This window comes from Triturus cristatus, chromosome 10 (genome assembly GCF_964204655.1).
Source record: "Triturus cristatus chromosome 10, aTriCri1.1, whole genome shotgun sequence".
NCBI classification, from domain to species: Eukaryota; Metazoa; Chordata; class Amphibia; order Caudata; family Salamandridae; genus Triturus; species Triturus cristatus.
The window spans coordinates 1224534678-1224552072 of record NC_140593.1 but is presented as its reverse complement, the minus strand read 5'-3'; the positions used below and the strand labels follow the sequence as shown (position 1 = coordinate 1224552072).

The 17395-nt window shown below is 48.7% G+C and overlaps 1 protein-coding gene across 1 annotated transcript in view; it reads right to left on the bottom strand.

Moving 5' to 3' along the window:
- The window catches only part of IDH3G (isocitrate dehydrogenase (NAD(+)) 3 non-catalytic subunit gamma), a 40178-nt gene that overhangs the window by 1592 nt on the left and 21191 nt on the right, over positions 1 to 17395 (bottom strand). Inside the window, exons 7-12 of the mRNA XM_085629780.1 lie at positions 14974 to 15107; positions 8313 to 8415; positions 7390 to 7536; positions 4087 to 4181; positions 1215 to 1275; positions 1011 to 1117 (exon numbers count right to left, since the gene is read on the bottom strand). Of these exons, the coding sequence (XP_085485906.1) occupies positions 1016 to 1117; positions 1215 to 1275; positions 4087 to 4181; positions 7390 to 7536; positions 8313 to 8415; positions 14974 to 15107 (642 nt within the window). The 3' untranslated portion in view covers positions 1011 to 1015. The remainder of the gene's footprint in view (positions 1 to 1010; positions 1118 to 1214; positions 1276 to 4086; positions 4182 to 7389; positions 7537 to 8312; positions 8416 to 14973; positions 15108 to 17395) is intronic.

Here is a 17395-nt window from a genome sequence, read left to right as displayed (position 1 = left end):
AGAGGTCACACTTCATTACAGATCCGGGATCCTGCAAGAGAAGAGGTCACACTTCATTACAGATCAGGGATCCTGCAAGAGAAGAGGTCACACTTCATTACAGATCAAGGATCCTGCAAGAGAAGAGGTCACACTTCATTACAGATCCGGGATCCTGCAAGAGAAGAGGTCACACTTCATTACAGATCAGGGATCCTGCAAGAGAAGAGGTCACACTTCATTACAGATCAGGAATCCTGCAAGAGAAGAGGTCACACTTCATTACAGATCAGGGATCCTGCAAGAGAAGAGGTCACACTTCATTACAAATCAGAGATCCTGCAGGAGAATAGGTCACACTTCATTACAGATCAGGGATGCTGCAAGAGAAGAGGTCGCACTTGAATACAGATCAGAGATCTTGCAATAGAGGTGATCACCCTTCAATACTGATCAGGGATCCTGCAAGAGAAGAGGTCCTAGGCAAAGCTATTCCTATTCTTGAAAGCTACCTCATCCTCCCTGCGGAGGCACCCTCTAAGCTACCTCATCCTCCCCGCAGAGGCACCCTCTAAGCTACCTCATCCTCCCCGCAGAGGCACCCTCTAAGCTACCTCATCCTCCCCGCGGAGGCACCCTCTAAGCTACCTCATCCTCCCTGCGGAGGCACCCTCTAAGCTACCTCATCCTCCTCGTGGAGGCACCCTCTAAGCTACCTCATCCTCCCCACGGAGGTACCCTCTAAGCTACCTCATCCTCCCCACGGAGGTACCCTCTAAGCTACCTCATCCTCCCCGCGGAGGCACCCTCTAAGCTACCTGATCCTCCCCACGGAGGTACCCTCTAAGCTACCTCATCCTCCCCACGGAGGTACCCTCTAAGCTACCTCATCCTCCCTGCGGAGGCACCCTCTAAGCTACCTGATCCAACCTGCGGAGGCACCCTCTAAGCTACCTCCTCCTCCTCGTGGAGGCACACTCTACGCTACCTCATCCTCCTCGCGGAGGCACCCTTCTTATATAGCCACTCACCTGTCCTATGCAGGAACCACTCTCCCGTCCCTCACCACGATCTGGCGGCAGATGGCCTGCACCACTTCCGATGTGGTGCCCTGACCCCCGATGTCAGGAGTGTGCATCTGTGAAGGGGAAGACAGGTAGGTTAGAGAGTAGCAGACCAGCCTCCTGGCGCTCCTATGCTGGTTTGTGTTCTCTGCAGCAAGTTATTGTACTCACGCTCTGCTCGTCCATGACCCCCATGATAGCCTTGCGTATTGAGGAGGCGTAGTTATGGAGCCTGCGGGAAACAGAGAGGGAGAGTCAGTGCATCCAACTCTGGGGAACAGGTTGAAAGTGTGTGATCCTCACTGTGGTGCACAAGTGTGTGGTGTGGGTCACCTTCCCAGGTGGTTACACAAGTGTCAGTGCCGGGGCACCAGAGTTTGAGTGCACTGGACACTGGAACTTGTACTTAAGATGACAGGTGGGAGGGGTGGTGGTGGTGGTGTTGAAAGGAGGTGGAGGATGTAAACAATGTTTGTACCTTCATGGAGAGGACAGAAGAGCAGTGCAAGACCTGCAGTCATGAGCATGGCGAGGCGCATTTGTAGTAGCACTGAACTGCAGGGAGGGGTGTGTGCCAGGGCATGAACTGTAAATATGGACATACTAGGACGAGAATGCTGAAAAGAATGGATAGCATATGCAAATCATCAACGACACATATGTGAGGATTGTTGAACTGTTCTGGTGTGTGTCCTAGATGTTGAACTGTGAAGAAGGGTACATCTGGAATGTGGCATGAGGGAATTATATGAGTTAGGAGACACTACCGCACTCAGAAATGCTCCTGTTCCCCCATAGATACTACTACCGGAGTGCTCCAGTGACTCCGCACATGGTGGATGGTATTTATATCCGGAAGAGCTGTTCGGACACGAACTAAAATATACTTTCTGTTACTGAGCAGAACTCAGAGGTAAGGATAATGCAGAACACACTATCCCAGGGGATCAGGGAAGCGATGGATTTAACTGGATTTAATCTTGACTGGAGGTGAATGTATCATTCATTCAGCATTCCGTCAATCATTTCTTTGCGTAGCACTTTTCGCCCTAAGTGCACCGGGTATGCCTAGACATGGGTCCCTTGCCCACTTTGCCACTGGAATCAAGCTAGCCTGGCGGATGAGGGGTAATACCCCGAAACCGGTCTCAAGATGCTTGATTCCAGTCCAGGGGGAACATGGCTTGGCAGTTCGGGCTGGACTGTTCCAATGAGGCATAGGGTCAAGACCGATTTGTATCTGGCTGGGTCTAAACTGGGGTGGCATGGTTAGCAAAAGAATGATGATGTATTAAACACAGATCCTTGTGACTCGGGGTAAATGTATGATTAATCCAGCATTCCGTTTATCATTTGTTTGCTTGGCAGGGAAACTCCAAGGCAAGTCATCTCACTACACAGTAAGAAAGGAGGACCGGAATTTCAGCACCGGAGTTCTGGGCCTGCAACACGAGGGCGGGTGAGTCAGGCGAGGGCCCAATGCATGCACAGTAAGCAGGACCGTGGGTTCAGCACCGGAACTCTGGGCCCCCGGCACATGTGCCAGGGAGTCAGGCGCAGGTCCCACACATGCACAGTAAGAGGAACCGTGAGTTCAGCACAGGAGCTCTGCGCTCCTGGCACACTAAGGTGGAGTTGTGACTGCACATTGCCTGTGCCAGAGCCAGGGCAGGTGATGGAGCAGAACTGCAGGCGCTGTTAAAATAATAAACAAGCCTTTGCTTTTTTCTCTTCTTAACTGTTAAATGAGATGCAAAAAGAGCAGTTTGCAGCAGCATGTGTATTTTTTGCACATCTCTGACTCAGTACAGTATCAGGGATCTCTGCAGTATACCACATATGAACTACAGCTGTTTTTGAATGCGACTCCCATTAAATTGTAATTTGTTGCAAACTATATGCAAACTGTACAGGGGGCACTTAATTACACACTGCAGATGCCACATTCATTTTGCATATTTACAACCATACTCGATCAAATGAAGGCGCAAGATACCAAAGATTTAACCTTCGGTGGGTAGGAGTACTGGTACGACGCTGTATTATAAGAAATACGTTCAACGTGCCATACAGTAATAGGATATTGCAAGTCACCACGGAGTTACTGGACCTCAAAGTATAGATGCCTTCGGCCTCGCTCGACTTCATAATCCTACACTTCTTCAGTGACTTGCAATATCCTTATGATACAAGGCAGGGGGGTAAAGAAGCCCTTCTGCCTTCCTTTGAGTAGTAGGTTAGAAAGTGTGTTCAGAAGAGATACCAGTGCCTTCATGTATAACTGACAAGAAAAGAAGTCTCAAGAGCGCTGACTGCAGGAAAGGTGGATTAGTAAAGTGGCTCGGTTGAGAAGGGCATGTTGGGAACGTGGACTTGTGGAGAATCAGCGTTTCTAGACTGCAAAACTGCAAAGAAAGACATTTCTTGACTGTGGAAAAGAGGATTTCTAACCCTGAAGCTCCAGGGGAGATTCTGGAACAGAATTCTAGACAGAGGAATGTCTGTTTTAATTGTGACTGCGGAAAGTTGTATTAATGGGGCCTAGAAGGACCAGCAGGTGTGTTCTCTAATGTGTAGAATCAAAGAAGGCGTTCCTGACTGACCCGCAGCAGAAGCAAGGTGTCGTTTGATGATAGAGCTCCAGAAGAGAACATTTCTGGACCATGAAACTGCAAAGATGGGGTTCTGAAATCAAATCCCCCAGAGGGGAGTATCTGGAACGTGAAATGAGAGAGGGTGTTTCTGGACTTGAGTTGTCAAGATTCTGCGATTACCATCAAGCATGTGCCTCGTGGACCGTGTCTCGACCATGAGGTGAGTAAGACACCGGTCCTGCACATACACAGTAACAAGGACCGTGGGTGCAGCTCCGGAGCTCTGGGCCCCCGCACATAGGCTGGTGAGTAAGACACCGGTCCTGCACATACACAGTAACAAGGACCGTGGGTGCAGCTCCGGAGCTCTGGGCCCCCGCACATACACAGTAAGAAGGACCGTGGGTGCCTCGTGGACCGGGTCTCGACCAGGAGAGCGATGTACGTACTTGAGGTGGTCCAGCATCATGCAGCTGGCCAGCAGGGTGGCGGTGGGGTTTGCAATGTTCTTGCCAGCAATGCTCTTGCCCGTGTTTCTGGTCGCCTGAAAGAAACCAAAGATGTGAAGCCGAGAAACCACATGCCTCTCACACATTCTTCCACACCCGATGCTCTCCGACTCGCCTTCCTTCTACCCTTCCCTTTGAATGCTCCTTCTTCCCACCCGTACCCCTGCATCCTCTTTCCTTTCACCCATCCCCATCCCGTCTCCTTCCTCTCACTCATCCTTCTCCAGTCTCCTTTGGAGGAAACTGGGCTTTCGTTGCCATTGTTCTCCAATATTTTGACCCCCTTTTATCTACTAGATGCCGACGTGCGCACGGAGGCCTGCTAACTAGACCCCAGTGCCAGTGCTCCGGCCTCAAAACAAGGTAAAGTCAAATTGTTCTACAATTGGCTAAAGATTTTAGCACCCCTGTAAGTCCCTAGTAAACGGTACTGCAGGTACCTAGGTCAAGGGTATTAAAGAGGGTCCCTAAGGGCTGCAGCATATCTTATGCCACCCTGAGGGACCCATTTATAAATTCCACACTTACTGCCACTAGAGGCTATGTGACATGGTGCAAACCACGAGTGAAAACATGACATGACACACTCCTGTGTGCCATGGCAAAGTAACTGCATCTAATATATGCAAGTCACCCCTGCAGGGGAATTATACTTTTTATGTGAGAACATAACGGCCTGAGCAGATGTGCCCCTGTGATGTCTAGTTCTATAGCTAGATATTGCAAGTGAGCAGGGAAGCTCATCTTAAGATATGTATTGGGCACTGACCAAAACTAGTTCCCCAGCTACATAATGGCTTTACTGAACCTTATAGTGTTTGGTATGAAGTACCTCATATTAATAAACCCACACTGATTCCAGCGATGGATTTGTTAATACATGCACCGAGAGGCTACCTTAGTGGTACCCCCAGAACCCTACTAGCCCTTTAGAGTGCCGGCTGACTGCTCCAGTCCAGCCTACCGCCACAGACGAGTTTCTGACCCCCTAGGAGGTGAGAGCCCCGCTCTCAGACGTCAGAAACAATGTCTGCTCTGGAGAGAGGGGTTTACACCTCCTCCCCCAGAAAGGATAATAAATGAACACATCAAGGCAGGAGGCTTCAATGGCCTCTGTCGCCTTTGACAAGCAATCCAAGGCTTCCCCAGACAGGGGAGATGCTACCCCCTGCCCTGGGTTCATCTGGCATCAGGCCAGCCAGGACAATTAGCTATGCAGGACGTGTGTTGCACTGCCAGTCTGGACCCACCTCTAGGATGAACAGGCTGAAGTGAACACGAAGTTAGAAATTCCACCATCTTGTGTGTAGTGAAATTAGGACTTCTGGGACAGGGTGATGCCCACTCCACAAAGGAAATGGTCATCTAGGGGGTGTAGTTACCCCACAGTTAAATAGCCCATTGGCTACTACTCCTCACTTCCCTTAATGCCCCTAAATTGAGTATTTAGGGGACACCCTAATACCAGGACTTCAGATTCTGATGGACAAAGAGAAGGAGTGGACAAAGAAGAGTGCTCACACGAGGACAGAGGAATGACTAACTTGGTGCGAACCCTGCCAGCCGTCCTGCTGCCCCCTGCCGTTGCCCTGCTGCTGTGCAGACCTAAGGAAACCCAGAGGGCTGCCACTGCTTCGCCAATTGCCAGAGCAATTCCCTTTTGAGTAGAGGAACTTCTCCCCAGCAGCTGCAGGCACCAAAGAAGCATGGTCTGGTTCACCGTCCTGCCACTATCCAGGACTATCAATGCTGCAGGAGCCCAGGAAGAGGTCACCATGCTCCTAAAGGTCAGATCCGTTCTCCCTCAAAGTTTGGGGATGCCAGGAACGACCAGAGCTGCACAGCACCAATTCCCTAGGGACCAGACCCCTTGCCGCAACCAAGGCTTGATGTGTCCAGTCCGGACACTAATGCTGAGGAAGACTGACCTGCATGTCAAGGGACTTCAGGGACAGTGAGACTCAGGTTAAGTGACCCAGCTGTCCTGTTTGTCCCTTTTCTACAAACTCAAGCCAAAAAAGTGAGTTGCAGACATCGGAAACCTCAAAGCACCTCTGCACCCACGCCCGAGTCGGAGGGAGGTGACGGTGCCAAAGGGGTCCTGAGATCCATAAGAGCTGAGGCCACCCTTGGGCTTGGCCAGACTGGACTTCTAGTCGCCACCTGCAGCCTCTTTCTGCAGACCCCATCCAACCACGAGTGCCTCCAGCAACGCGACCCAGCAGCAAAAGACACCACTGCACCCGAGCCCCACAGCTGAGAAGAAGTAGATTAACGGTGCCGCTACATCTCAAGGACCCGAGCCCCCCTGTGGGTTCACCCCGACTGCCCCCCCCCCCCCCCGTCCCTGCTTGCAGCCTCTTTCCCAACGGACCAATATCTATTTTAGTGAGTGACCCTACGCTGAAAAGCACCTCTGCATCCGGCCGCCCCAGTGCCGCCCAAAGTGACCTGTCGGTGCTGCTTTGGACCTTGCTCAATATGCACCTGAAGTCCAGTAAACCAGTCCCGTAAGTCACTAACAAGAGCCTGAATGCAGTATATGTTTTTTTCCTATAGGATAACATTATCACTCCAGAAATACCACGAAGTGTCAACTTTTGAAACCTGTGAAAATTAATCTCTTAAAAAGTACTTAACTGTTTGCACTGGTATTGGTATCTAAAGTCATATAAAAATGTGTGTTCTTTTATAAATTGGTGTTGGATTTCTTTATTGGGTTTGTGTCTGACTTACTGTGTTTGTGCGTGCAATGACTGCTTAGCACTATCTTCTGATAAGCCGATCTGTTCGCTCACACTACCACAAGAGAGCATTTGGGGTATTGCTTGTGCCGCTGTAAACCACTTGGGGTTTGCCTGGACTCTTTACACAGTGCACCTCTTTTTAATCCACTATATAAAGAGCCAGCTTCCTCCATCCTTCCTCTCACCTGCCTTTATACAATCTCCTTCCTTCCAGCGGTCTCTTTTCTTTCACTGAACCCTCTCTGTTCGCCTCCATCCTTCTCCTTCCTCCCACCCATACCTCTTTCACTCTCCTTCCTTTTACCCATCCTTCTGTCATCTCCTCCCTTCTGCACATCCTTCTCCATTTCCCTTGGTCAAACATGTCCTCTCCCAACCAATAACACCCCAGAATCTTGATGACACCATCCCCACACTAAGTGCAGCATATTGTGTGCCTTGGATCCGGAGTCTTGATTCAGGAATTCCCAAAGTTATCTTGGTGGCGGTCTCTCACCGTTTCGAAGACAGAATAAACCTTGCCATAGTTGGCTCCAGGCACCAGACCTGGGCCACCGACCAATCCGGCACAGACGTTGTTCACAATATTCCCATAGAGGTTCGGCATCACCATGACATCAAACTGCTGTGGACGGGACACCAGCTGTGGGAAGGAGAAACCGAGAGGATTGGAGAACCAGTTTGGAGAGCCATGGAAGGAGAGAAGCGAGAAAAAAAATTAAAGCAGTGGGGTAAAAACAAAGAGAAGGCAAATGGACAGAACATATAGGACAGCTGTAGGCTGGTGCAAGATCTCCAACCGGGTGATCTTGTGCACACATATGGGGAAGGAAGTTAATGTTGTCCCAGAGTCGAGGGAACCAGGAAAAGGTTCTGTGCTGCGAGCAGTAGAATAGTAGTTCATTTTGGGTTTCCTATGCCCACTCCTGGCTTTAGATCCTTAGAGGACTGTACCTGTGCACTCGCTCCATGTCTAATGTCTTCGAGACAGGGAACTTACAAGGAACCGACACCACAGCAGGGTTTACAAGGAACAGATCACAGCACAGGCCGCACTGGACTAAGACTGCAGTCTAATATACAAGGGCCTTATCTAACGGCAGAGATCACAAATGATAACACAAGAGGGTTTATGGTGAGCCGCCACAGCAGAATGGATGTTACTGGTTAAGGTTCAGCTCTGTTGCAACTACCGGGTTCCAACCCCAGGCCCTCTCCTGGTGGCGTGGAGGGCCAATGCCTCGGTCAGATTGGTTTAGAAAAAGAAAAAAAAGGGGAAGGATACAATCCTTTTACACAAGGTCAGAGTTCCTTTTACACAGGGGCAGAGCTAATGTTGGAAGGATTGATGCAGAAAGAAAAGGTGCACAATTATCAGAAGACAGCCGGGAATAGCCAGTAATGCCGAGGAACCTTTACCTGCATGGTGGTGTTGTCCACGATCATGCTCTCGAAGTTGATGTCTGGATACCCCGACGCTACCTCCTTGCAGCACTGTAGAAACAGCCCATCCCCTAGCTTCCTGTGGGCAAACAAGATGCTATCACTCACTTCTTTCCGGCTGTGCCAAATCGGACAGTGCATTTCACTGCTAAGCAACCCACTCCAGTCACCACAAACTACCACAAAGTGTCTCCTCATGCAGGGCAAGCGCAACAGAGCAGGTCTCAAACTGCAGCACATCTACCATAGCCTATCTCTGTACTATGTAGCCTGCCACAGACCCAACTCAAAGGGTCTCCTCTGGTCGCTCTTGTGAAGAAACAGACTGCTACCATATGACAAAACAGTCACAGCTTTTCATTACTTTGCATCTCGCACCAGTCACCACAGGCCCCCTACAGCGAACCTCTAAGCGCCCGCCTCTTCCGATAAGAAACACAAGAGCTTTAACAAACACATAAGTAGGCCTGGTTGGAATTTCAATTATGCAGGAGCTGTCACAGTCATTTCAGTAATTCCGTGTTACTCTTAGATGCGGAATTTCCGATACTATCGCAATTTGGAGCACTCACATAATTAAGAGTAATTTGGTGGAAAAAGCATAAGCGTGTGTTCACGCTGCTGTTTATGTTCTCTTGCATTCAGTGCTATTTTCTTGTGCAAAATGCAGCCTTGTATCTATTTTGCACGTGAAGCTACATTTTGCACTAAGAAGCTGGTGCTAAATGCTGTGAGTACGTTGAGTGAAAATCCTACCCCAAGAGCACATTTAATGAGTGCGAGTGGCTGTTCACGATCGCTATTGATGTTTGGTTGCATTTACCGCTATTTCTTGGGGCAAAATGCATTCTAGTGTCCATTTTGGACATGAGGGGGCATTTTGCGCTAAGAAGATTGAGCTAAATGCAGAATTACTCTTTTTGCATAATTGGGCATGATCTCCCGGAGTTGTGTGTGATCGCGTGTGATTTAGTTACACTGAATTACGCGAGTTACACCCACCCCTAAACACAAACACAATCCTTCAAATAATCAATTCTGATGTCAATCGGAGAGAACATGAGGAAGGAAGTGGCCCAGGAGCTTTGATCTAATTGGGCCACTCCGCCACCTTTAACACAGTCACCTGCACAGTACGAACTGAATGACTTGGGCACTTGGATACCCAGCGGGTGAATAGCCTGCCGTACAAGCCCCCATAACTTAACTCCACACTATGTGGACAGGTAGCCTATCATGGACCACCTGCTGCCTGGCAGTAATTACAAACAGTAGGTTGTGCTCCACACAGGCAAGTAGCACAAGACTCATGTGAAGTAAAATCTGGTCGCCTTTATTTTCACAAACAGCTTATACGAGCCACCGCTGCTCTCCTTCCTGGAGAACGTTCAACTGCAAACCTCGAAGACTCCAGACAGTATGCAGTCATGGCGACAACATAACATCCAAGAGTTGATGGAGCATCAACTCTTGGTAAAATCATACAGATCTCTTTTTTATGCAATGAAAAAAAAACTGAACATAACAAATCTTATCCAAAAATCCGAAGGAAACTCAATGCAGAAACAAAATAAAACCCTATTCACAACCAAATGTCAATGCATAGAAAAACATAAAACAAGAGGGACAGAACAAAATAATCCCCCACACTGCAGAAATCAACACCCCTCATCTTAATTTCCATGGTAAATACCTTCGATCTACAGAGCACTGCACTGATGGCCTTATCGCAGGAAGTTGCCGAGTCCGCTCCTTCCAGTCTGCCTGCAGGACTGGGCGTGTTCAGAGCTTTCACAACCTTCTTTACATTCCACCAGTGGCTGCCCTGGACCATGCCAGTGCTCCCACACCCCCTTTCAATGGACACAGGATCACTGTACACAACTCCCCCTTTCTTCACAAAGTCAGTTTATTTTAACATGCACCATCTCACCAGCCCGAAACAATGCTTGCCTCACAGATCTCTTGAGATCGTATCTGTTCTTCATTCAGTCCTGTCCTTTTTCCAACCCCACCTGATCTATGCTGTACAAGACTTTGTTATGAACAATTTTCAGAAGCCACGCAGGATACAGACTAGAAGAAACAAGGCGACCTCTAAGGGCTACAAAAGGAGCCACCTTGATGAGGGAATGTGGTGCGATTGAAACACAGCATAGACCTAACTGTAACCTCTACATCATAGCCATTGGCTTTAGCCTACTTGATACACTCCCCCACCACTCTATTCATTCTTTCCAGTAATCCGTTCATTTGAGGATCGTAAATCGAAATTCGTGTTTCACAACAGACTCATTCAAGAACGTACTCCTGTCATGATTCACGAATTGGACACCATTATCTGACACTAGTGCCTCTGGGAAACCTTCTCTCGTGAAAATGTCTTTTAGAACTATGACAGCATAATTTGCAGTACGAGAGCCGAAAAAAAACAAACCTCAGGCCATTTACTATGGTAGTCCATAAGCACAAATGCAAGGCATAAATTATACGGGAGAAAGTTGAACCGGCCTACCAAATCCACACCCACCTTCCTCCACGGCTTCTCGGGTAATGGTATTGGATGCAAGGGTGGAGTCACAACTTTGTAACCTCTCTCCGTACCACTGCAAACACACTCTTTCACAGCCAATTCAATATCTTTGTCCATGGTGGGCCAACAATAGTGTGATCAGACCCTCCGTTTCTTCATAGTACAGCCCAGATGTCCTAAGTGAGCACAATTAGCAAGTAGGTCACAAATGGCAGATGGGGAATGCACTTGTCATCCCTCATTACCACCCCATCCTCTGTGGACAAGTCTTCCGCAACCTTACAGTAGGGCTGAATTTCACTATGTACTCTTTGACCTTCCCCAGCATGACATCATCACTCTCAGCCTTTCTCCACCCACACTTGCTACACGCTTTTATCCCAACAGCGTCAACGCTAGCAATGAAGCAATCTTCTCTATTCTCCTCCGCATCAAGCATATCCTCCTCGCCAATTGGTAATCTAGAAAGAAGGTCAGCTCTAACGTTTTCCTTACCCCAAATGTATTTTACCACAGTCATACTGGAGTAATTTCGTGGTAAGATGCGCTATGTGCGATGTAGCATATTTAACCTTATCTCCACTCAGGATGTACATAAGTGGCTCGTTATCCGTCTGTATTACAAATTTTCTACCCCAGACGTGGCACCTGAATTTTTCGCTCGCCCAGTAGCACGCCAACAACTTCTTCTCAATCACTGAGTATTTCAGTTCTGCATCACGCAAATCCCTCACAGACATCCAGATGCAGTGTCAACACTGCCCCCAGACCATAGTTGCTCGCATCCACAGTTATTGTGCATGGCACGCCAGGATCATAAGCACTGAGAGACTTAGCATTGGTCATTTCTACCTTCACTCTATCAAACGTGTCTTGGCATATACCATCCCACACAACTGGAACCTTAACCTTCAACATGTTGGACAACGCCTTCATCTTGGTGTTATAATCCAGAATGAAATGGGCAGGAAATTCACAAAGCCCCATAAATGAGCGTTGCTCGTCTTTGTTCTTAGGGCTAGGACATTCAACAACGGCCTTGACCAAACCAGGTCTAGGTCTAACACCTTCACTTAATACCATATGACCCAGAAATACAATCTCTTTTTTTCCAAAACTCATTTCTTTTTTTATACCACCACCCCTTTTTCCTCAAATGTGAGAAGCACAGATCTCAAGATCTTGTTATGATCCTCCAAACACTTTGAAAAAATCAAAACATCATCTTGAAATAGGAGAACGTCCTTCACCTCACCCAAGATCTGCTGCATTATTCATTGGAAAACTGAAGCAGCTGATGCCAGACCAAACTGCATACGACAAAATTGAAAGGACCCAAAGGGCGAGTTGAAAGCAGTATAGTGACGAGATTCCTCTTCCAACACCACTTGGTGGTATGCCGCAGTCCAGTCAATCTTTGAAAACCATTCAGCTCCTCCCAGTTCTTTCCAATGATCGCCAATCTTAGGTAGCAGATGGGAATCCTTGCAAATCTCCTTGTGGAGGCTTCTCAAATCGACACACTGAAGCATGTCTCCGTTGCGCTTGCGTGCGACGACTAGGGGAGATAACCATAAACTGGATTCTATGGGTTCTATAACACCTTTTGCCTGCAGGTTGTCCAGCTCCTTCTTGAGATAATCTCCAAGACTAAAAGACACTGACCTCACTTTGTGCTTAATGGGTATAGCATATGTCTTGACCTTAATTCTTTGCTTAAACCCTTTCATTTTTCCAAGACTATTTGAAAAAACATATGGAAACTCACTTTCAAGGGGTAACGAGGGGGACATGTCTTTAATAACTAAAACTTGTTAACTTGTCCCCGGCCTTAATACCATACCAAAGAGACCTTGGGGATACCAATCCGAAATGTTCAAACCCATTACAGCCACATAAATCTTGCCTTGAATCAGACGACCTTTGAATTCCAGTACATCCTCGATGAACCCTTGCAGTTCAATTTTCCCACCCTCATAGGACACTGCTGCTCTGTTCGGTTACCCGATGTCTTGCGAAACAACTCAGATGTAATCATAGAAATGCGAGCGCCAGAATCCACCAAAAGACTGAGACACTTCCACGAACCACCACTTCAGCATACGGATCCACTTAGTTGTTCGGATCACCAGAGACAATATCTTTATCAGACACCACAACAATCCTATGCTGAAATTCTTTGACCAGCTCCTGATCATTCATGGACCCTTCATTCAATACACGAGTGACCGTGGCGGATCTGTTTTGACCTGACTGGCACACCTTTTACGATGTGCCCAATCTTACCACACTTACGACAACTCACACTCCTGGCAGGGCACAATCTATTTTCCTTACTGTGGGGAGCGTTTCCACACTTGAAACAAATGTTCGTAAGTTTGAGGAAATTCTTGTCTAGCACCTTGCTAACCCTGCGTGGTGCTGAATTGGCTGTAACAGGATTGACATGATCCTTTACAATAGGTGATACAATGAGTACTTTAATGGAGAACTGTGCAAGCTCTACCCTTGTAGCTACCTTAATTACATCCTCTAACATAGGATTGCCCATAGTCAGCAGCTTTTGTTGTATATGTTTGTCCGTACAATGAGCAATAAACCGATCGCTTACCAATTAATCATGAAACTCTCCAAATTGACATTGTGCGCAAAGTTTACATAATGCACTGATGTAAGCATCCTCATTTTCATTTTGTACCTGTGTATACATGCCCTTTCTCTACTCCCAGGTCTGCCCTGCCTGTACTTCCTGGCGGGTGTGGGGGTGGGTGGACCTACAAGGGTCTTTCTCCCTTTGTCCCCTCAACCTTCCAACTCTGAATTCCTCAAAATAAAGAAACCACTGATGTGCGCCACTTTAATACTGGGTACGCGCTCCATAAAGGTCGGCCTCTACTGAAAACCTGGCTATTCCCATGATCTCCACTCTGAAGTTCTGCCTAGGATCCTAATTAATAGATAGCCAACTCATGGGCCAGGAGGCACATGAACATCAGCCATTCCTCACCTGCCCTACAGCCACACATTCAGACCAACATCTGTTCACGGACAGAATAAAAAACACAAGCACCTGCAAATACACGACATTACTCAAAGGACATATGCTGCTCTTCACAAGTAAAACATATCATATGGTAGGCATGCAGAGAGACGTTCATATTGGGTCTCTTGTCAGCTTTCCACCCCTCCCTGTCTAATATCTGCTTTATAACCCCACCCTCTTCTGTGGGTCTCTTCCCATATAAATATCATGTGAGGGTAAAACACATTTCTTATTTCCACTCTGATTACTGAACACACGCAGGTGACTTTTTCTCTTCTACGGATGTAATTGGTGGACATTTTTAAGGGAAGTCATGGAAACTTACCTCAGTACAGAAACAGGAGCTTTTTAATACAAGGTTCATCTATTTCAAAGGCATCTGCCCCTAGCAAGGCCTGCACAAGTGTTAACTCACCCTCCTCAGCAACAACTGCCTGTTCAACGCGTGCAAAGAGATGATAACCTAACGTGGAACCTTCTATAGCGGCATCATTTCCTTCCTTCCACAGCAATCACAGGTAGCTGAGGTAGAGCCCATGCCCGCCGTCAGTACTCTGGCCCAGCACCAGGAGTCGCCACTGCTTCTCTGGTATCACAAGTCAGGGTCATATTCCGAATGTCCGCAAGATTTGGTGCTGCGCCATCGATCTGTACCCCAACAGCCATCAGATGATGATATAATAGAACTAACCAGAGGACTTCACTACTGTACCAGCGTCTCTTAGCTGCTTTCAAAACCACAACTAAGGTAATGCTCCGACTCGCCACTGGGTGCCACTGCTGCCCCTGTATCTGCTTCCTTCTGAGATCAAAATGAGGCATACTGAGTCTAGCCACTAGGTGTCACTGCTGCACTTGTGCCAGTCTACGGTTTAGCGCCACATGTTCTGCATGATCTGAAAGCAAGCATCCTAATGCAATCAGCTAAAACGAATAATAAACCTCTGATCGCATGCATGGTAGCTCCAGAGTCTTCACATTTCTATTCACTTGAATCGGTCACGCTCCACAGAAATGTTACAGCCGTAAAGGAGTCTGGGCCTGATGGGACCCTCACTTACATGATGTTTGCCTTGTGAACAGCTGTGATCTTCTTACGACCCTTCTCCCGAGCCAGCTTAAAGGCGTACTCTGCGATGCGAAGGGAGTTCACTCTTGTGATGATCTTAAGGCTCTCCACAACACCAGCAGCGCTCTGCAGAGCATGGGGAAAAAGGTTAGGATGTGAACAGAGATGGTGAGCCTGCAGCATCAGAGACCCTCTGGAGGTAGTGGATGCACGGTTAGGATGTGAACAGAGATGGTGAGCCCGCAGCATCAGAGACCCTCTGGAGGAAATAGATACACGGTTAGGATGTGAACAGAGATGGTGAGCCCGCAGCATCAGAGACCCTCAGGAGGTAGTGGATGCACGGTTAGGATGTGAACAGAGATGGTGAGCCCGCAGCATCAGAGACCCTCTGGAGGAAATAGATACACGGTTAGGATGTGAACAGAGATGGTGAGCCCGCAGCATCAGAGGCCCCCTGGAGGTAGTGGATGCACGGTTAGGATGTGAACAGGGAGGGTGAGCCCACAGCATCAGAGGCCCCCTGGAGGTAGTAGAAACTCAGATAGGATGTGAACAGGGAGGATGTGCCCGCAGCATCTGAGACCCCTTGGAGGTAGTAGATGCACGGTTAGGATGTGAACAGGGATTCTGTGTCCGTCCCTCATTTTCTGTACCCCCTGGTGTCTAGTCTGGGCTGGGCTGTGGATTCTGTCCCCCTCTTTCATTCTATGTACTGCCTGGTGTCTACTCTGTGCTGTGGATTCTGTGCCCCTCTCTCATTCTCTGTACCCCCTGGTGTCTAGTCTGGGCTATGGATTCTGTGTCCCTCTCTCATTCTCTGTACCCCTGCTGTCTAGTCTGGGCTGTGGATTCTGTGCCCCTCTCTCATTCTCTGTACCCCCTGGTGTCTAGTCTGGGCTATGGATTATGTGCCCCTCTCTCATTCTCTGTACCCCTGCTGTCTACTCTGTGCTGTGGATTCTCTGCCCCGCTTTCATCCACTGTACCCCCTGGTGTCTACTCTGGGCTGTGTATTCTGTGTCACCCTCTTTCTCTGTACCCCCTGGTGTCTACTCTGTGCTGTGGATTCTCTGCCCCTCTTTCATCCACTGTACCCCCTGGTGTCTACTCTGTGGATTCTCTGCCCCCCTTTCATTCTCTGTACCCCCTGGTGTCTACTCTGGGCTGTGGATTCTGTGCCCCTCTCTCATTCTCTGTACCCCCCTCTCTCATTCTCTGTACCCCCTGGTGTCTACTCTGGGCTGTGGATTCTGTGCCCCTCTCTCATTCTCTGTACCCCCTGGTGTCTAGTCTGGGCTATGGATTCTGTGCCCCTCTTTCATTCTCTGTACCCCCTGGTGTCTAGTCTGGGCTATGGATTCTGTGCCCCTCTCTCATTCTCTGTACCCCCTGGTGTCTACTCTGGGCTGTGGATTCTGTGCCCCTCCCTCATTTTCTGTACCCCCTGGTGTCTAGTCTGGGATGTGGATTCTGTGCCCCTCTTTCATTCTCTGTACACCCTGGTGTCTACTCTGTGCTGTGGATTGTGTGCCCCTCTCTCATTCTCTCTACCCCGGTTGTCTACTCTAGGCTGTGAATTCTGTGCCCCGCTCTCATTCTCTGTACCCCCTGGTGTCTAGTCTGGGCTATGGATTCTGTGCCCCTCTTTCATTCTCTGTAACCCCTGGTGTCTACTCTGGGCTATGGATTCTGTGCCCCTCTCTCATTCTCTGTCCCCCTGGGGGTCTACTCAGGGCTGGGGATTCCGTGCCCCTCTATCATTCTCTGCACCCAGTGGTGTCTACTCTGTGCTGTAGATTCTCTCATTCTCTGTACCCCTGCTGTCTACTATAGACTGTGGATTCTGTGCCCCTCTCTCATTCTCTGTACTCCCTTGTGTCTAGTCTGGGCTATGGATTCTGTGCCCCTCTTTCATTCTCTGTACCCCCTGGCGTCTACTCTGCGCAGTGGATTATGTATCCTTCTTTCATTCTCTGCACCCCCTGGTGTCTACTCTGGGCTGTGGATTCGGTGCCCCTCTTTCACCTTCTGTACCCCCTGGTGTCTACTCTGTGCTGTGTATTCTGTGTCACCCTCTTTCTCTGTACCTCCTGGTGCCTACTCTGTGCAGTGGATTCTGTGCCCCACTCTCATTCTCTGTCCCCCTGGGGGTCTACTCTGTGCTGTGGATTCTCTCATTCTCTGTCCCCCTGGGGGTCTACTCTGTGCTGTGGATTCCGTGTCCCTCTCTCATTCTCTGCACCCCGTGGTGTCTACTCTGTGCTGTGGATTCTCTCATTCTCTGTACCCCTGTTGTCTACTATAGACTGTGGATCCTGGGTCCCTCTTTCATTCTCTGTACCCCCTGGTGTCTACTCTGGGCTGTGGATTCTGTGCCCCTCCCTCATTCTCTGTACCCCCTGGTGTCTAGT